This window comes from Dinoponera quadriceps, unplaced genomic scaffold, assembly GCF_001313825.1.
Source record: "Dinoponera quadriceps isolate SergipeBrazil2010 unplaced genomic scaffold, ASM131382v1 scaffold248, whole genome shotgun sequence".
NCBI lineage: Eukaryota > Metazoa > Arthropoda > Insecta > Hymenoptera > Formicidae > Dinoponera > Dinoponera quadriceps.
In genome coordinates, this window is record NW_014554606.1 from 576,478 (window position 1) to 593,440 (window position 16,963).

Consider the following 16,963-nt stretch of genomic DNA (forward strand, 5'->3'; position numbering starts at 1 on the left):
CTTTATGTGTACCGTTCATTTAAATTTTTTCTTACACCGCAAGGTGAGATAAGAGATCTCTTTTCTCTTTTGATTTTTCAGTATCTTGTATTCGGAGTGAAACGTACAAAAATGCATACGAATTATGCCTGGAAAGATCAGATTATTATCTGCGAACGAAGTATCTAGAGAGTATCTAAAGAGTACGTGCGTTTATCTCGTCTGCAGCGATTGAACTTTTAACTTTGTTTATCTTGCTTGTGCAAATAAGGTAAAATGTTACTGTCGTGCATGATGGCTGATGGGGTATGTCGGCTGTGGTGTCGGTTGATTTAGTTCCGTCTATTCTGACATTATTCTAACGCGAGTGAGACGAGTATTCCCGACAATGACACTGTGTGAGCAATGATAACAGTTGCGTAGCGTATGAACGACACATTTTTTTTTTCGGGGTGAGTATCCATGTTACATTTGTACGATTATTTCCTGATTTAAATCGCTCATTAATCACCGGTGTGTGTGATTGTATTGTGATATAAAACTGATCGTAATGAGTTATTTATCCGATCAAAGTTACAAATCCCTCGTGTTATACGTACATTCTTGTGCTAAGTATTATTTTATATAATGGTATCTGTGACAGGAGGTGAAATAAAAGTGGCGAGTGAAGATATTTTATAAAAGCGTAGTTACATTATTGTTTTTAACGTTCGGTAAACAAGTGGTTAGGAACTGTTTATTGATTTCATCTTAATGTAAAAGTGGGAAAAATAATTAGTATTAGTCAATATTATATATTGTCATGGGGAAATGTGGGAATTGATAACAATCTTGGATGAGAACGTTAAATATGATAGATCTTGTTGGACTGCAGATCAGGCAAGGTGATAAAAATTACAGTGTGCCTAACTTTGTGATGAAGCTTAATTTTATTATGTGTAAAAATTGTACAAGACTCGGTGAAAAATGTAACAATAATAAATAACGACATATAGCGGACAATAATTTAAGATAAATATGTTCTAAACGGAAAGACACTCTCAAAGAAATCTCTCACCATAATCTGCATTCTCACAAGATACATCGGGTGTTACAGTCAATTCTTGGCATTTTAAGTCATCACGCAAACACACATACTCTTATGGTCTCGCACGTAATGGAAAATCCACGTTTGGGGGATGTGGAAATTAAAACCAATTCCATGACAATTCGGTTATTGTTACAGTTGCTGTGATGATAACATAAACCAACACAAGTATGTACATCACAGAAGGCTGGTCGAGAGATGATACACGAACAGTAGATACACAGAATTTGCTGAATTCTGGAATAACAAGAGACAAAAGTATTATAACGTGGCTATATGCTCCAGCTTACAATGAGTATAACAGCCAAATCTGGCGTACGAGTGAGTTTCTTTTGTGCTTTGAACGTATAAGTTAAATTCATAAGACAATTATTCCTAAATCAGTACATCTTACGCATATAGAGATTATCTCCTCAAGTTAAATTATTCAGAATTAAAGTTACGGTGCCATATATTTCTTTCTTACAGATACCGAGATGCAGAAACATTGGGCTGCATCCTATCTCCTACCGGTGGGATCTATTTTTATTCTTGGAATGGTCGTCCTACTAATGGTAATAACTTCACATGTTCACCGTGATTACGATCAAAATTAATTCTTTCTAAGTTGAATGTCTGATTAAGATTTAGCATCTCAAACAAAACAATTGTAGGTATTGTTCAAACGATACCCATACACAGTGGCAGCGATCGTTGCTGCGATTCTCGGTATCATTATTGTAGTGGCAGTTGTCATATCGTGTAACCAGGGGCCAATCTATATTTAACACGTTAAAGTAAGGTAATTGTTGCCTATTATGCCGAACAAATACTTCTTCCATCCGTACGTTAAGTCGCTAGATCTGATGTCTGAGGAGATTTTTAAACTGTATACACGGAATAAATAAATATATTGTTATTTACTATCAGGAGTGCTGGCTTATCATTTTCATCTTGATCATATTGTCCGAAATGTGTTTCACCATTCAACTCTCTAATATTCGTATCAAAACTTGTTCTGGACGGTTGCTTGTATCTTTATCATCTCTCTTATATTCCAACTCGATTACAACTCCTGTGGTTCCTCTACATAAGAAAAAAATCTAAAGGATCGAGAAAAAATCTGATTTGGTTCAGCAAAGGTTCCGACTTCTCCGTTTTCACAAACTTGCAAGCAATAGGCAATACCTCTTCAAATATGACAGGGTTTACTGTTTTATTTTCGACTGGAATGCAGAATTCTTGTAATGCCATCTGAAGATCTTGTATCTGTTGTGCATCAGGTTTCTGAAATTCCTCATCAACCTGATGTATAGCGAAAAATAATTTGCTAAATGATTCTGTGCATTTATCGGGAAACTTTACGACAGTTGCCCGTTTCGGTTCGGATCGCGAGGACTTGGTGAGTTTCGCCGCGAGTTTCACAGTTTTTCGATAACTCTCGGCTATCGCGTTTATCGGCGGCGAGGAGGTGACGTGCGCTGCGGATGATGTTAGTGCGTGATGCTTCGGAATGGCGCGTATAAAGTGTGCTACCGTTACAAATTGTTACAATTGCATCTACTCGGGTCAGGCATTGATATCTAGTGCTGCTACCTCGCCTTTTGGACATAAATTGTTACAGATTATATGATTGATATTATACTGTTGTCGTGGCCAATAAAGCTACTATTTTTATTATTATTATTACAATTACTGTAATGATAACGTAAACCGATACAAGTATGTACATCACAGGAGGCTGGTCGAGAGATGATACGCAAACAGAAGACACGCAGAATTTGCCTAATTCTGGAATAGCAAGAGACAACATTATCATAACGAGGTTCTATGCTCCGGTTTATAATAAATATAATAGCTAAATCTAGCGTACAAATGAGTTTTTATGGAAATCTAACGGGAGAGACAATTTTCTCCAAATTCATACGTTGTATGCATTTAGAGAAAATTGTAGAAATAATTATCTCTCAAGTTACCATTATTCAAAATTAACGGTAATCGTACACTTTACAAATCCCGAGATGCAGAGACATAAGCCTATATCTTTTCTCCTATCGATCGGATCTATTTTTACTCTTGAGATGGTTGGTCTACTAATGGCAATAATTTCATCATAATTACGATCAAAATTGATTCTATCTTTCTATTTAAATTGAACATCCGATTAAAATTTGGAGACTCAAACAATCGTAAGTATTGTTCAAACGATATCCACATACAGTAGCCGTGCGTTCGTGGCTACAATTCTCAGTATCAGTTGTAATTGACAATTGTCGAATCACTTAACCACAGGCCAATTTATACTTAACACATTTCAAGTTAATTGTTGACTGCCGAACAAATATTTCTCTCACCATACGTGAAGTCGCTAGAGCTGACATTATGTTCAGCAATAACTTTGTACACGGAATAAGTAAACATATTGTTACTTACTACTAGGAGTGCTTGCTCTTCATTTTTATCTCGATCATATCGTCCGAAATGCGTTTCACTATTTCCATGTATTTCTCCAACGTTGTGTATAATCTTTCGTAGCTCTGAAATATAAATTTGAACGTGTGTGTATATTAAATATTTTAAAATGACATCTTCACGAGTAAATTCATCGTACTTTTACGTAAGTGAAGTCTTGACTCAAGCATTCTAATTCACTTAAAAGTACTTCTATAGTGTTGAGCGGCAACCAGGTTGGCGGCGCGGTAGCCAATAATGACGTTTTCAGGCCGAAATGTTCTTTGCCGCTACCCAACACCGCATTGATGTAATCTACCGCCAAATCGCTCGCTTCCAACAGTCGGCCGGTATTTAACATAAGACGCAGGAGCTCCGAGGCGTTTCGTTTCTGCAAAATCAGTTTCATTGTAGAGAGAAAGAACTGCACAAATTCAATTTTATATATCTCTCACCTTGTACGATATTAATAACCATTGCGGCAGGAAGGCTCCGTCTTGCAGTAACATCCGCGCAACGGCTTTGTGCAGTTCACTGTTGGTACTCTTCTCGTGTTTCAACGTGAAGTATTCCAACAACCTCCAAGCGGTATTTGTAATAGTCGTATTGGATATGCCGATATCTGAAGAAGAGACGCCGTCAGGATTACTTATCATCAGCGATTTCGGGAGAGAATAAGCACAAATGGGAACGATTCTCGCAGTTCTCGCGAAAGCCACGAATATACCAGGTGTAGAAATATGAAACCGGAATTTTTTTGTAAAAATTACACGTCTGTTGTTTGAAAATGATAAAAAATATTTTCTTCAAAATAATATCCATTGCTATTTATACATTTTTCCCACCTTTCCGGCAGTTTATGAATGCCATGCCAAAAAAACATTTCTTCTTTTGAAGCGAACCAGCTATCGAGCCATTTTCGTACATTTTCATACGAATTGAAGCGTTGTTCAGCGAGAGCGTGTCCCATTGATGCGAATAGATGATAATCGGACGGAGCCAAGTCTGGGGAATAAGCCGCATGCGTTAGTATTTCCCAACTGAACGTCTCGGTCGTTTCCCTGACCCGTTTTGCTGTGTGTGATGAGGCATTATCATGGAGCAAAATGACTTTGTGTTGCCTTTTTCCATATTCTGGTCGTTTTTCACGCGATTTAAATCGATCATTTGCTGTTAGTAGCGATCAGTGTTAACGGTTTCACCAGGTTTTAGCAGCTCATAATAGATTACACCTTTCTGATCCCACCAAATACAGAGCATTGTCTTCTTTCCAAAGCTATTGCAGTGGATGTCGATGGTTCGCCTGGATTCACCCATGATTTCTGACGCTTAGGATTCTCAAAATATATCCATTTTTCATCACCTGTCATGATACGATGGACTTTCTTTTGTATCTGTCGAGCAGCATTTCACAAGTGGTTTTTCGATTTTCTTGCTGTCTTTCATTCAGTTCATGCGGAACCCATTTTCCCACTTTCTCAATCTTTCCCATGGCTTTCAAACGAATTGAGACAGCTTTCTGCGTCACATTCAATTCATCCGCGAGTTCTTGTTGAGTTTGAGTATCATCTTCATCCAATAAGGCTTGCAATTCGTTGTCTGCGAACTTTTTCGGTGGTTTCCCACGCTCTTCGTTTCTCACGTCAAAATCACCACTTTTGAATTTTTTGAACCACTCGAAACACTGTGTTTTACCAAGAGCATGTTCACCGTAAGTTTCGACAAGCATTCGATGCGCAGCAGTTTTCTTCAAATGATAACAAAAAACCAATGCTGTCCGCAAATCGTAGTTCGTAGGCACAAAACTCGACATGTTTAAGGTTATAGAAAAATATACCGGTGTATGGAACTTGGGTTGTTGTGTGTTGAAAATCTTCGTCAGCTGTTAGAGGGAGATGATGGTGCTGCAGAAGCGATCTTACGGTCCCTAAACTGATGGCTAGCACCATCTATAGGGAAATTCTGGTTTCATACTTCTACACTTGGTAATCATGCCTACCGAATATGTCGTTTTGTATCAGCCAGTCCCAGGCGTTCGGATCCTCGCGTTGGCTCAGTTTGATGCACTGCGACGTCAGACTTTCGAGCACGGACGTTTTGCTGATTCTGAACTCGTCGCACAAGCGCAGCGCCGTTGTGTACAGGCCGGTGCTGCATAAAGTGACGACCAGTTCGGATGGTTCTGAAATATATCGAAGAATGAGTGGAATATATAGGTAAAAAATGTGCGCGCGTGATCATTTCGCAATAAACGACACACTCATCACAGGGCACGTACCAGTGTGCGCGACTATGTGCATCTCCGAATTGACCTTCGATATCTTCAGTCTCGCGTCTACTATGTAGTACTCCTTCTTGATGTCATTCAACTCGAGGACCTCGACTTGTTTCTTGATCTTGTAGTGCAGCACCTCCTTCCCGTCTATGCCCCTCTTCTTCTGCAGTTGCGGCGAGCTCGACTCGTCGGTGAAGTTCTGATCGATCACAGGCCTCACGATCCACCTGTACTTCTCGCTCACGTGATGCAGAGCATTGATGCACGCCAGCAGGCACTGGGCCTGCCTCGATATGATCGGCGCGGAATGCGACTCCTGGCTGAGACGCATGGCTTGCTCGTACATCACCGATGCGGCTGTAAAGGTTCAAAGGGCAGCGGCTTACACACACATATGTCAAGGTTCGTAAGCCGCAACAGACAAAACGCAATTTGCAGAACGCGTATGCCAAGTGACGCGCTAAAAGGCACGCGCCAGGTGCAATCGAATTCAATCCAGCGAGAGAAGCGAAGGTTGCTGCCAGCAAAATAAGCTGTCACTTTTTCTGCCGCCGTTTGCGAACTGCGAATTGACTGTTGTGGACGAGGCATTATATACCAACCGCAGTGACCGGAGTCGCACGAGATGACACGCGTGCAATTACCTTTGCGCATGTTCTGCTTGTTCACGTGGAAGCTGTACAAAAAGTTGTAGTAATTGTTCTCCATGAGATCGACGCTCCTCGCTCTGCCCTCCACTATTCTCTCGAGGTCCTCGTACATGTCGACGTAAGGGAAGGAGATCAGGTCTATCAGCAGCTTCCGCTCGAACAGCGTGACCACGAGCTGCCGCAGGCAGTCCACCCGACGCGCGGCGTCCGGGTTCGCGTTCAGGCAGTGGTAAGCCTCCGTGTGATGGCCCAGGTTCAGGTGTTGGGCGAATATTATGGAATGGAGGGTTGGTAGGTTCGGATCGTCCGTGTCGGCGGCAGCGATCGCCGTCTCGGCGATCTCGATGATACAGTCGGACGCGTTGTGCTCCTCGAACAGTTTGATCACTTTCAGGTAATAATGGATCAGCGCGCTGTTGCCCGTCGTGACGTTCGGGCCGAGCAGAGCGTCCGCCATGAACACGTCAGTCAGGATGCCGTTGGAACCGCGAAGGAAGTGGTCGCACGCCTTCTGCATCTCTCCCATCTCCAACAAGGCGACCGCCAATATGAACTTCCTCGAGGCGCTGTTCCATTCGCACCACGTGTTCAGCAGCCTCACGTATTCCTGCACGAGCAGGAATTGGCAGCTGGACAGCAGCCATTCGGGGAAGACGAAGTTACCGGATATCGGCCATCTGATCGCGTTACTTAAGGAAACAGATAATCTCGTTCTGACTCACTCGACCTCGTCGTCGATTAATTATTCATTAAACGAACATCGAGGTAAATTGCGAGACGTATACAAAGGATACACGAGCTGCGCGAGGAGCGTAACGTGCGTCAGCATGCTGTAGTGCCAAGGTATCAAGGTCGTCGGGTCCATGTTCGCTTGAGCCATCAGGATGTGGGCGTGCTTCGCGCCGCTGCTGTGAATGAACAGCTCCAAGAGCGACAGGGAGCGATGCTGCCTCTGGCCGACGCTGATTCGCGAGTCGACGAGCTTCAGTGCCGAGAGACGCTGAGCGCTGGATTCTCTGGAAGGATTTCGCACGTTTTTTACCACTTCCTCTCGCAAGGCGTTTCAATATTTCTCGATAACCAGAGATAAGCAACGGTGGATTTTTTTTCGGGGTCTGATGCTACTTCACGGGAGACGTTCGCGAGAGACGACACGGCGAGACTTACAGCAACGACTGCGACGGCGTGTACGTCGCCGTGGACTCGCATATCCACGTGACGACATAGTAAGCCTGGGTGAGCACGACGGTCCTCGGCGCCAACGACGATCGCACGGTGTGCAGGGACCTCGAGTCGAATATCTCGGAACGTTGCAGTATGATTTGCTGCAGTATCAATAGATCCCTGCAGATGGAAAACCTGAGGAGCGCGATCTGCGTGACGGTTTCCGACACCGCGGAAATGCCCAGTTGGCTGCCGAACAGGTGATTCACGTGCAGCAGAACCTTCGAGGCGTCTTGCTCGTTCTCGAACTGTAGCTTGCTCGGCTGCCCGAGGTCGTACGTTAACGCTTCCAACAACATGGCCATGGCACCGGATATGTCCTTCACGTTACCCAGCTTGTGATAGAGTTCTGATTGGAAATCGAAGTCCGACAACTGTCAACGAACGAGCAAGCGAAGGTTGATTCGTGAGCCCACACGAAGAAACGAAACGGAAGGCGGTGAACTCCCGAATACTACTCACCGGATCGTCGGGCTTCTCCAGCATCAGCTTCAGCAGGAGATCGTCGATTATGATATCCGGACTCCTCAGGTGATACAGTTCCCTCTCGATTTCCGTCTTCGCCTCTTCCGACAATTGTTCCCCCAGCATGACCAACGCCGACATCAGGACGATCAGATCCTGGCAGGTGTCTTCGTCCTGGGAAAGAACGGGCGTAGTCTTGAAGCGGGACGTGTAGGATTTCTCGTTGCAAAGCGCCAGATGCTCCAGGGCTTCCATCGGTCTCAGAAGCGAGAACGACGACTTTTTCAGCAGGACGACACCGTAGACGCTCGGCAGGAGCAGCAAGCCTACCGGACGCGTGCCGTTGGCGTGATACTGAACGACGCACGAGTAGAACTTGGACCAGCATCTGTTGGCGATCTCCAGGTAATCCTCGTCCATGATCACGTAATCCATCACCTCCGCCTGCATCTCCGCCTCCACCGCCATGCACACTCTCTCCTTCAACACGGCCGGCGAGAGGGTCATGTCCGCGATGAGATTCGACCTTCTGTAGATGCTCAGCGCCTTCGTGATGTCCGCCAGTGAGAACTGGCCGGGATGAAAGATGTAATTGATGTACGCCTGGCGCGGATCCGTGCCGGGATCGCTCACGATGTAATCCCGGTCGCGCGCCTGCTCCAGAATCGTCGTCTCCCACTCGGAGTTCACGTGGGCGCCGTTCAGCGACAACCGTGCGTGCGTCACCGCCACGGCGTCCATGTCCGTCGTCCTCCACACCGCCCACAATCTCGTGGGGGTGAACGCGAAATCCACCAGGTGTTGCTGTTGTGGAAATAACACAGATTCGTTCGCTTTAATCTGGGACTTCGGGGCTGGACGTGAGCAAGTTTTCGCTATCGCGGGATGAGAGAAGGATACTCACGTCGGGCGCGTACAACGTGCACAATCGAACGAACTTGAACATGCCGTTATCTTGCACGGGCTTGAGAACGCTGAATTCGCAGCCGGCGCCGAATTTCAAGAACGTGCCGAGATACAGCTCGTTATCGTTGCCCAGCGCCTTCCTCAGCACGTGACCCTGCGCACCTTGGGACACAATGCGATTCTCGATTGCCGCGTCTGTCACCGCTGTGCATTGTGTCTTATTGCAGGACCACATACGTACGTTGCCTTCCCGGCACAGCGCGAACAGGTACATATCGCTACCGTAACTGTGTATAACGAGGGACATTGCCACGTGGGCCTCGGTATTGCGGCCTCGGAACGCGGTGGCAATGCCGCTCAAGAACCTGGGCACTATCGAGTCCTGCTTCAATTCGCTGCTCTGCACGAGGCCTGTCAGCGCGTCCAGCCTCAGGAGCAGTATAGTGGCTGAACTGTAGGCGAGAGCAAACAGCGCGTCTTCCTGCGGCAATGTGAGCCACGACGCTGCCGCGTGAGGAACCGGTGAATCTACGCAAAATGGAAGAATACCTGTTAACGACAGCATGCGAACAGTGGAGAATACGGTGACATTCAGGGGAGGCGACACGTTACGGTCGGAACGTCGTTACCGTTGTTTTTTTTTTCTTCAGTAACGACCTGGCGACGATGTTACATTTCTTCGACGCAGTTACCTTTCTTTGGATAACGAATGTAACCGTTACTTTCATCGTTATGCTTGCACACGTACGATATGTATGTGTATGAGCAGAGGCGAATCTTAGATTGAAGGTCCTCGAAACTCGATGAAAAAGTAATGGCTCGTTACTTCTTGAACAAGGATACCGAGTTACTTTTTTCAGTGTGCAACGAGTAATGGTGATGCGTTACTTTCCAAAGGTAACTTTCCTGATTCTGGTGAAAATGAATCTACACGCTGTCAACTGGGAGTATCACACTTGCTGTGTGTCGCAGACTTACTTGTGGTCCCGGCATTGGCGATGGTGTGAAATGTATGAGGATCTCTGGCATTTTGTACGGAAGCTTCGCTAAATATAGACTGTACACTAAGATCCGTGTATGTGCCCAGCAAGTTTTCCTTGAAAAAAAAAAGAAGATTAATAAAATGGTATCTACAAAAGAATAAAGAACAAAGTTCACGCATACTCACCTGCCTGTGAATCTTATCTGGATGAGAAAACGAAAGTTTGTGAACACTGGAGACGGTGACGATCAAAATAACGACAGAGTTAACTGTCTCATGAATGGAAATTCCATCTAAGATGGGAGTGTCTGTGAACTTGTATCTCACCCGGCAGTTCGCCAGATTGATGTCCAGACTGTGTTCGACCAGTTCGAGCATATCGTGACAAATACGCCAGTAAATGAAACGGTTACGAGTGAAGTATTTCGAGCTGTCTTTGTATGAGTAGCCACCTGCTCTTTCCGGCACTTTTATATCTTGCAATGTGCTCTGGCTTCCACCTGCAAAATTAAGGCCCTTACCGCTTATTCCCTGTTATAAAACGACTGTAACAATACTGGTCTACTTTCATTATACACACGCACACACACACGTTATTGTTGTATATAATTATAAATTTTACACAGCGTATACGTATTCGATACGTTGAATATAAAATTGGAGCACCACATTGACCGTTAAATGTTCGCCGAGAGTCTAGAATAATTTATTCCAAATTAATAACGGGCAGATAGAGGTTAGACAAGTGCGTGCGATCGAAATTGTCATTCCGTCTCACGAATGCTGTATATCTGATTTCCGCCCGCGCACCATCACTGAGAATAACTTTTTGAAACGTTGTTGTGTGACGTTGTGAGCGATATTTCGGTTTGCCGGCCTATCATGCAGAGGTTAGGCGCTCACCAGTATTCAGGGTGATTTCTTTCCATTTTTCTGGCAGAGTTTGATCCGGTACGACCTCGCGATACCCCAACGGGAACTCTACCATCTTCCAATCCTTTGCAAAGAGTGACTAACGCGACTCTGCCCGCGTCACTTTACATCACAAAATCCGCTACGAATTTGAGCGGGTAACCAGTAGATTTTTGGCGCTCGCCTCGTGTGCTTCGCCTCCATGTGCATGTTATAGAGATGGGCGATCTCTCTCTCTCTCTCTCAATATGGTTTCAAGCGACCTTAAGGTGTACCCGCAACACCACTCAACAGATGGGCGATACCGATTACAACTATAATCGATTATTTCTTTCCGATAGATGAAAATTCTTAATCGATTGTCTGGTAACTCGATTATAAAACGAGAATCGACACTTTTAAACCGATTATTGACTCCTCTCGTCTTAATGGAAAGGTGTTTTAGCTTTTGATCATTAATCGACACTCTTGCTTCTGGTCTCATCAAACAAAGATAGTCACAGCGAACCTTGATTCTCTTGGAGGCACGTTATATTTCTCATTGTTAATGTGTTAATTATTGTTACAATTAATTACTTAAGTATAACACAAGGAAAAAGTATCTTGTTGCAAAATTTATTGTGCATTATCTTACAGGATAAGAACATTCGAGGTAGTAGAAGCTATTTGGCCTGTATCTAACAAGTCACATTTGTATGTAAACATATATAGAACCAAACATTAATGGAATCACGAAATTTGTTGTTAAAATTAAAAAGTAATACAGTATAAATGAAGCTCGAAACACAAGCAAAAAAAAAAGAAACAAGAATTATAGCAATATCTCGAATTGGAAATGTACGAAAATTTAAGCACGATCGACGATAGAATCTAGGGATAGCTCAGCTGTGCAGCATATCGTTGACCATCGCACTCGTTACAATTGTTACATCTTGTATTTGAAGTTCATTCTTAATAAATACCGCACTTTCACCTGAGCGACGTCGTACACGATGTACTCGTTGTACAATAATGCCGACTTTTTAACATTGAAAGGTACTCCCGTGCCGTAAGGCACTTCGATGCCGTCCTTGGTCTTATAGACTTCTTCGGGATTGGGTTGCGTCTGACCGCGGCCGATCGTCGAATGTTTGCCCTTTGGTAGCTTCTCGATGTAGTCCGCGTGATATCTCTCGTACATATTTCCCAGAGCCACCTCGCAGAGCAGCAACAGACCGGTGGTGTTCGCGCTGTTCGTGCAGCAATAATTCGCGGACTTGGACACCATGTCGGCGAAGTAGATACCCTTGCCGAACATGTAGCCGGTGACGGGCGCTTCCGGCGGCGCGATGCGCAAACCTTGAGACAATATCCCGGCGAAATTCGTGGTCCTGGACCCGTGCCAGAGCAGCTTCTTGTTGTGCAGCTTCTTGAAGGGCTTGAATCGCTGTTCCTCGCCCTGCCTCTTGACCACGAATACCTCCTCGATCTCGAGCTCGTACTGCGTGTGAGTCGCCGCGTGCGTGTTCCTGACATACTGCTCTATCATCTTGAACTCCTCGCTCTTCTTGTCCAACACGTCGATACTCGTCTTCAGCTGCTTGTAGTGACCGTCGAGCGGGTTCTCCTTCTCGTCGGTCTTGTCGTGCAAGAGATTGTACGCGATCTCCATCTCGAGCAGCGCGTCCAGCATGTCGCATTTGCTCTTGATCTCTTCCAACGTTTCGAGAGGCTTCAGTTCGGAGATTCCGGAATTGTGTGGTATCAGGGTGTAGAATTTATTGGAAGCGTCGATCAACGTGATGCGGTCCGTATTGCCATTCTTCTTCTTCATTTCGTTCTGCAGCACCGTTAACACCTCGTACGCCTCTTGGATCTGCTTCTTGGATAATTTCCCGAGAGGCATCTTTTCCATGTCTATCTCGAACTCCAGCAAAACTTTCTTCATACAAGCTACGTCGAAGATAAGACGGATCAGATCTTGAACCGGTTTCTGCAAGTTGCTCTTGATATCCGAGTCCAAAGAGACAATCTCATCGTCTCCGTGATCCAGCTCTATCGGGTACATCTTCTTCGGCATCTTGACGAAGTGTTCCCTACTCTTCCAATGATTACCCGACTTCTCGTGGAAATGCGCTTCAAACTGTCTTATACACTCATCTACGGGCCATGTCTCCAGTTTGGTGCCGCCAATTGTAGTGCCGATCCGACCCCAACTTCTGAACAAGTAATAGATGTTATTCGCGTCGTGTTTTAAAATTTGCATTTTGTAGAAACTGTTCTTCTTCGACTGTATGTCCGTCAGCCCCAATGTTATGTCGTACTTGTCTTTGCCTTTCTGATAGACATGCGCGCAATCATCCATGCCGCTGTCAGGGTCAACAGCGCCGCCGCTGCCTTTTACTCGCAACTTCACCTTGCCGGACTTTTCGAACTTGCTCTTGTTTTTGGAAGCGTTGGACTTTGCGACGACGTTCGCGATCCTGGCATTTATATCGCTACCCCAGCTTGAAATAGTTTTCTTCTTCAAGAGCATGATGGGCGCTTCGGTGTATTCTTTCGCTTCTTCCACGAAATCTTCCGTTATCACTTGTATGTCAAACGACTTGACCTCTTGCATCCTCTTGTTCATTTTCTCCACTTCCTTCGGAATCGAAATCACAGCAGCCAGTTCATTGTGAATCTTCGTCCCGACAGTGCCGCCCAAGAGTAAAATCTCCCTCTTCAGCTCCTCTTTATCCTTTTCTGTGCGACCCACTATAACGAACTGCATGTTCTTCAAAGGGCGCGGCTTTCCTTGCACTTTCGGTCCATCCACGCTGTCCTCTTCTTTTTTCACAGAACCCGAAGAGGATGGTGCCGTAACTTTAAACAGCCGCTTTTTTATCTTAGACTTGTACGCTCTGAAAGTACACGCACAAATTGAGAAGGTGAAAAATGGATCTTTATATTGCACGATTTTTCCGCCGAATAACAGAGTAAGTTATGATTTTCATAAATACGTCCCCGGAAAACGCTTACTTAATTGGGAAATCTTCCTTCATGTCAATTGGTATTTCACACTTCTTCCTTTTTGGTTCTTGTGTAACATACTCGCATTTCGTCCATTCTGTTATATTGCCGGTGCATTTGTAACCCAAACCGGAATTATATATGAATTGTCCTTTACATTTTGGACAAGGCTCCAGAGCTCCAAAGTACAATATGTCACACAAAAGATTCAAGATCTATTGTTAAGATTAACATTATATATTAAAATAGATACATATACATGTAAATAATTATAGTACAATGTAGTATATAATGTTATATAATTAGTACTATTTAATAATAGTATATTGTAATATATAATTCGACGATAATATTGACACATCACGATAACGAGTGTGTGTTAATAAGATACTTACGCTCGTTGTACCAGATGGAACTTGTTGATGATTCTTTTCCAGTATTGCAATCAATTCTTTTTTGCTAAGACTCGATATTTGATCTTGTATAGCATACAACTCGGTATTTTGCTTTTTTATCAATTTCTCTTCTTCAGCATCTTCGGGTTCATTTTTCATTTTTTTGACAGGAGGTGGGATATCATCTGGAATTATAATTAGGAATATTATAAAAATTCTATCGATCCAACTTATCAAAATAAGACACATTTAAAACCGAATGGGGATAGCAGAGTATAAATAACATATTGTCTCAACCCTAATCCAGAGATCTTTGTTGTGAACAAAACTTCACTAGGTGAATTCTGATTCAGTCTTCTTTCTTACCTGGATTCATTTTAGATAATGCAGCTTTGAGACTTTTTTGATCTTCCTTGGAGAGATCTTTTATACCTGGAAGCTCATCTCCTTTTCCATAATACCCTATATTTGCCCTTAAGTTTGCAAAACATTCCACATGAAACCATCTGTCCAAGCCGCCGAATTTTCTAGCTTCTGCACTCTCAAAATCTTTCTTTGATATTCTTACTTCATCTTTGACTATCTTTTCTTCACATCCTTTGCAAGAAGCCCTACCAGATTTCGCATATTCTACTCTGAACTCACCCCCGCCACTTTTGGCAGGATTTGCTCTTTTCTTTCCTTTTCCAGAAGCAGGAGGTGCTTTAAGAGCTTCCTCTATAGGTGAAGAAAAAAAAAGAGACGATAAAGAGTGAGTCATTAAGTCATGTATTTTGGTTAAAATATGTACTAACCAAGTTTCTCTTTGATTTTTGTTTGATCTTCATTGCGAATTTGATCAAAACAATCTATATCAGCCGTAGACTTTGGTCTTTGTTTTTGAAAGAAACACTTAAAGTGATACCATCTAGGTATCTTGCCATCATGAACTGGGCTCTAAAAATATCAGCAAAATATTTCTATAACAATGTGAAATTTCTTCTTAGTAAGTAGCAAAGTTTTCTACCTAACAAAGCATGGTTAATCATATGTATTCGGTTCATTGCTTAAAAGAAATATCTCGGATAATACAAAATTAAAATATTAATTTCATATTAGTATAAATAAAATGTCACTTATCGAAAAATATAAGTATAAAATAAATTGCCAACTTTACTATAACCTGTATTTGTTATGTTACAGTAAGCAGGCAAATAAAATACGTGTTCTTTTTCACTGAACTGATTGTACTAGCTTATACAAGTCTTAACAAATATATCTGTCTCTTTTCAAGTTCTATAAGTATATATTAGTTCAGCAAAGAAGAATAGACCTAATATGTAAATCAATAGTTTATCAATTCTATGCATGTCACTAATATAATCATGCAAAGGTCCGAATTAGAGGTGATAACATCTTATATGCGTATTATTATTACTGAAGAAGACAATAGAATTCAATTTATATATATTGTTTTTCTACATGTGCAACATACAACCACAAAACTGATAAAATAATCCGGTTAACTGAACAATATCATGGAGAAGAGACATCACCGGGATGTATCTATGTACGTGCGAGAATTCGAGCTATTTTTCTTTGTATATGTGAAATCGTTACCTGAACAATAGCAGCGAGTCTCAGGCTGGTCTTGGTGATGGTAAGTTTGCACAATTGACAACGAGAGCGATCGCTTTTCGCGTATTCCACTCGGTACGGTAAATCGTCACCCATCTCGTCTATCGTTTAACACTTCGAATTGTGAAAACGATACGCCTCACAAGATGCCGGCTAATATATACTGATGCGCACACCTTAGGACCGGTCACGTTTGGCGGAATAATGGTCCGGCCGTTATATCACCGGCGCCAATATGGTTGGACAGAAGACTGTACTCTTTTAGCTGCACTTCCTGTTCCTCCTTTCAAGGTCCTGATATCTCTCTAAGCACAAATATGTATATATATATATATATATATATATATATTTATTTCATTTTATATTCATATAAAGAGAGAGAGAAAGTGTTACGTAATGCAATTAAAGAAAACAAGTCTATTTTCATGTTAAACTTTCAAATTATATTTTAATTTTTTGAGGATTCCCAAACTTATTTTCCAGTTGAAACTTTTAAATTTAAAGTTTTACATTAAAATTTTCCAATTTACCTTACCAAACGTGAACATTAAATTTAAGTTCTTGAAATAAAATATAATTAATCATTATATCCACAATGTTAAAAAAGTATTAAAAAAGATGTAGAATATAATAAAAGAATATAAAAAAGAATATCTGTGATAGAGGTGTATAAGAAAAAAAAATTGCCTCCTGTGAGGTTTGAACTCACGACCCCTGGTTTACGAGACCAGTGCTCTACCACTGAGCTAAAGAGGCTTTAGTTGTTCAACTCGTTAGGAAAGTATAACTTTTGGTTTGATCAAAGGGCGGGAAATTTTTGAATGTTTTTGAGACAATTTTACTTAGAATTATAAAATTGTATTTTATGAGAAAATTTGTGAGATTTTAATTTACTTATCTATTAACTAACGCTATTTAAATAGTAGAGTATTTCTTTCTTTATATATTTTGTGTCTTCGATATTAAAATATTATGTTTTACAAACAAAAGTTTTTTAAATTTTATATAATAAAATTTTTATGAACAAAAACTAGTAGTCGAGTAAGTAAA

At 42.5% G+C, this 16,963-nt stretch overlaps 3 protein-coding genes and 1 non-coding gene across 8 annotated transcripts; 1 reads left to right on the plus strand and 3 right to left on the minus strand.

The window, feature by feature from the left end:
• The first annotated feature begins 168 nt into the window (after positions 1-168).
• LOC106752365 lies at positions 169-1,963 on the plus strand. Its single transcript, XM_014634022.1, has 4 exons — positions 169-431; positions 1,205-1,387; positions 1,535-1,620; positions 1,720-1,963. Exons 2-4 carry the CDS (start codon positions 1,237-1,239, stop codon positions 1,831-1,833), a joined length of 351 nt encoding a protein of 116 aa, XP_014489508.1. The 5' UTR covers positions 169-431; positions 1,205-1,236; the 3' UTR covers positions 1,834-1,963.
• Positions 1,218-11,099, minus strand: LOC106752364 (nuclear pore complex protein Nup160 homolog). Of its 5 annotated transcripts, none has more exons than XR_001375148.1 (15): positions 10,902-11,099; positions 10,185-10,498; positions 9,995-10,112; positions 9,015-9,544; positions 8,108-8,914; positions 7,589-8,019; positions 7,216-7,437; positions 6,416-7,098; positions 5,775-6,128; positions 5,496-5,678; positions 3,952-4,118; positions 3,657-3,887; positions 3,479-3,582; positions 1,970-2,836; positions 1,230-1,303 (listed from the first exon to the last, which is right to left on the minus strand). XR_001375148.1 is itself a non-coding variant. In XM_014634021.1 (14 exons), the coding sequence occupies exons 1-13, from the start codon at positions 10,984-10,986 to the stop codon at positions 3,481-3,483; spliced, it is 4,227 nt and encodes a 1,408-aa protein (XP_014489507.1). In that variant the 5' UTR covers positions 10,987-11,099; the 3' UTR covers positions 1,218-1,303; positions 3,479-3,480. The 5 variants fall into 5 exon arrangements, 1 of the variants encoding a protein (XP_014489507.1); XR_001375149.1 differs by lacking the exon at positions 10,902-11,099 and adding an exon at positions 10,621-10,799; XR_001375150.1 differs by lacking the exon at positions 10,902-11,099 and adding an exon at positions 10,583-10,799.
• Positions 11,100-11,520: 421 nt separating this feature from the next.
• Positions 11,521-16,150, minus strand: LOC106752376 (poly [ADP-ribose] polymerase). The gene is made up of 6 exons (XM_014634041.1): positions 15,896-16,150; positions 15,091-15,232; positions 14,663-15,013; positions 14,297-14,481; positions 13,911-14,116; positions 11,521-13,792 (listed from the first exon to the last, which is right to left on the minus strand). The coding sequence occupies exons 1-6, from the start codon at positions 16,007-16,009 to the stop codon at positions 11,836-11,838; spliced, it is 2,955 nt and encodes a 984-aa protein (XP_014489527.1). The 5' UTR covers positions 16,010-16,150; the 3' UTR covers positions 11,521-11,835.
• A 447-nt stretch (positions 16,151-16,597) lies between these two features.
• On the minus strand, positions 16,598-16,669 carry Trnat-cgu. Its single transcript has one exon. It is a non-coding gene; the product is annotated as a tRNA-Thr (tRNA).
• Between the last annotated feature and the right edge of the window lie 294 nt (positions 16,670-16,963).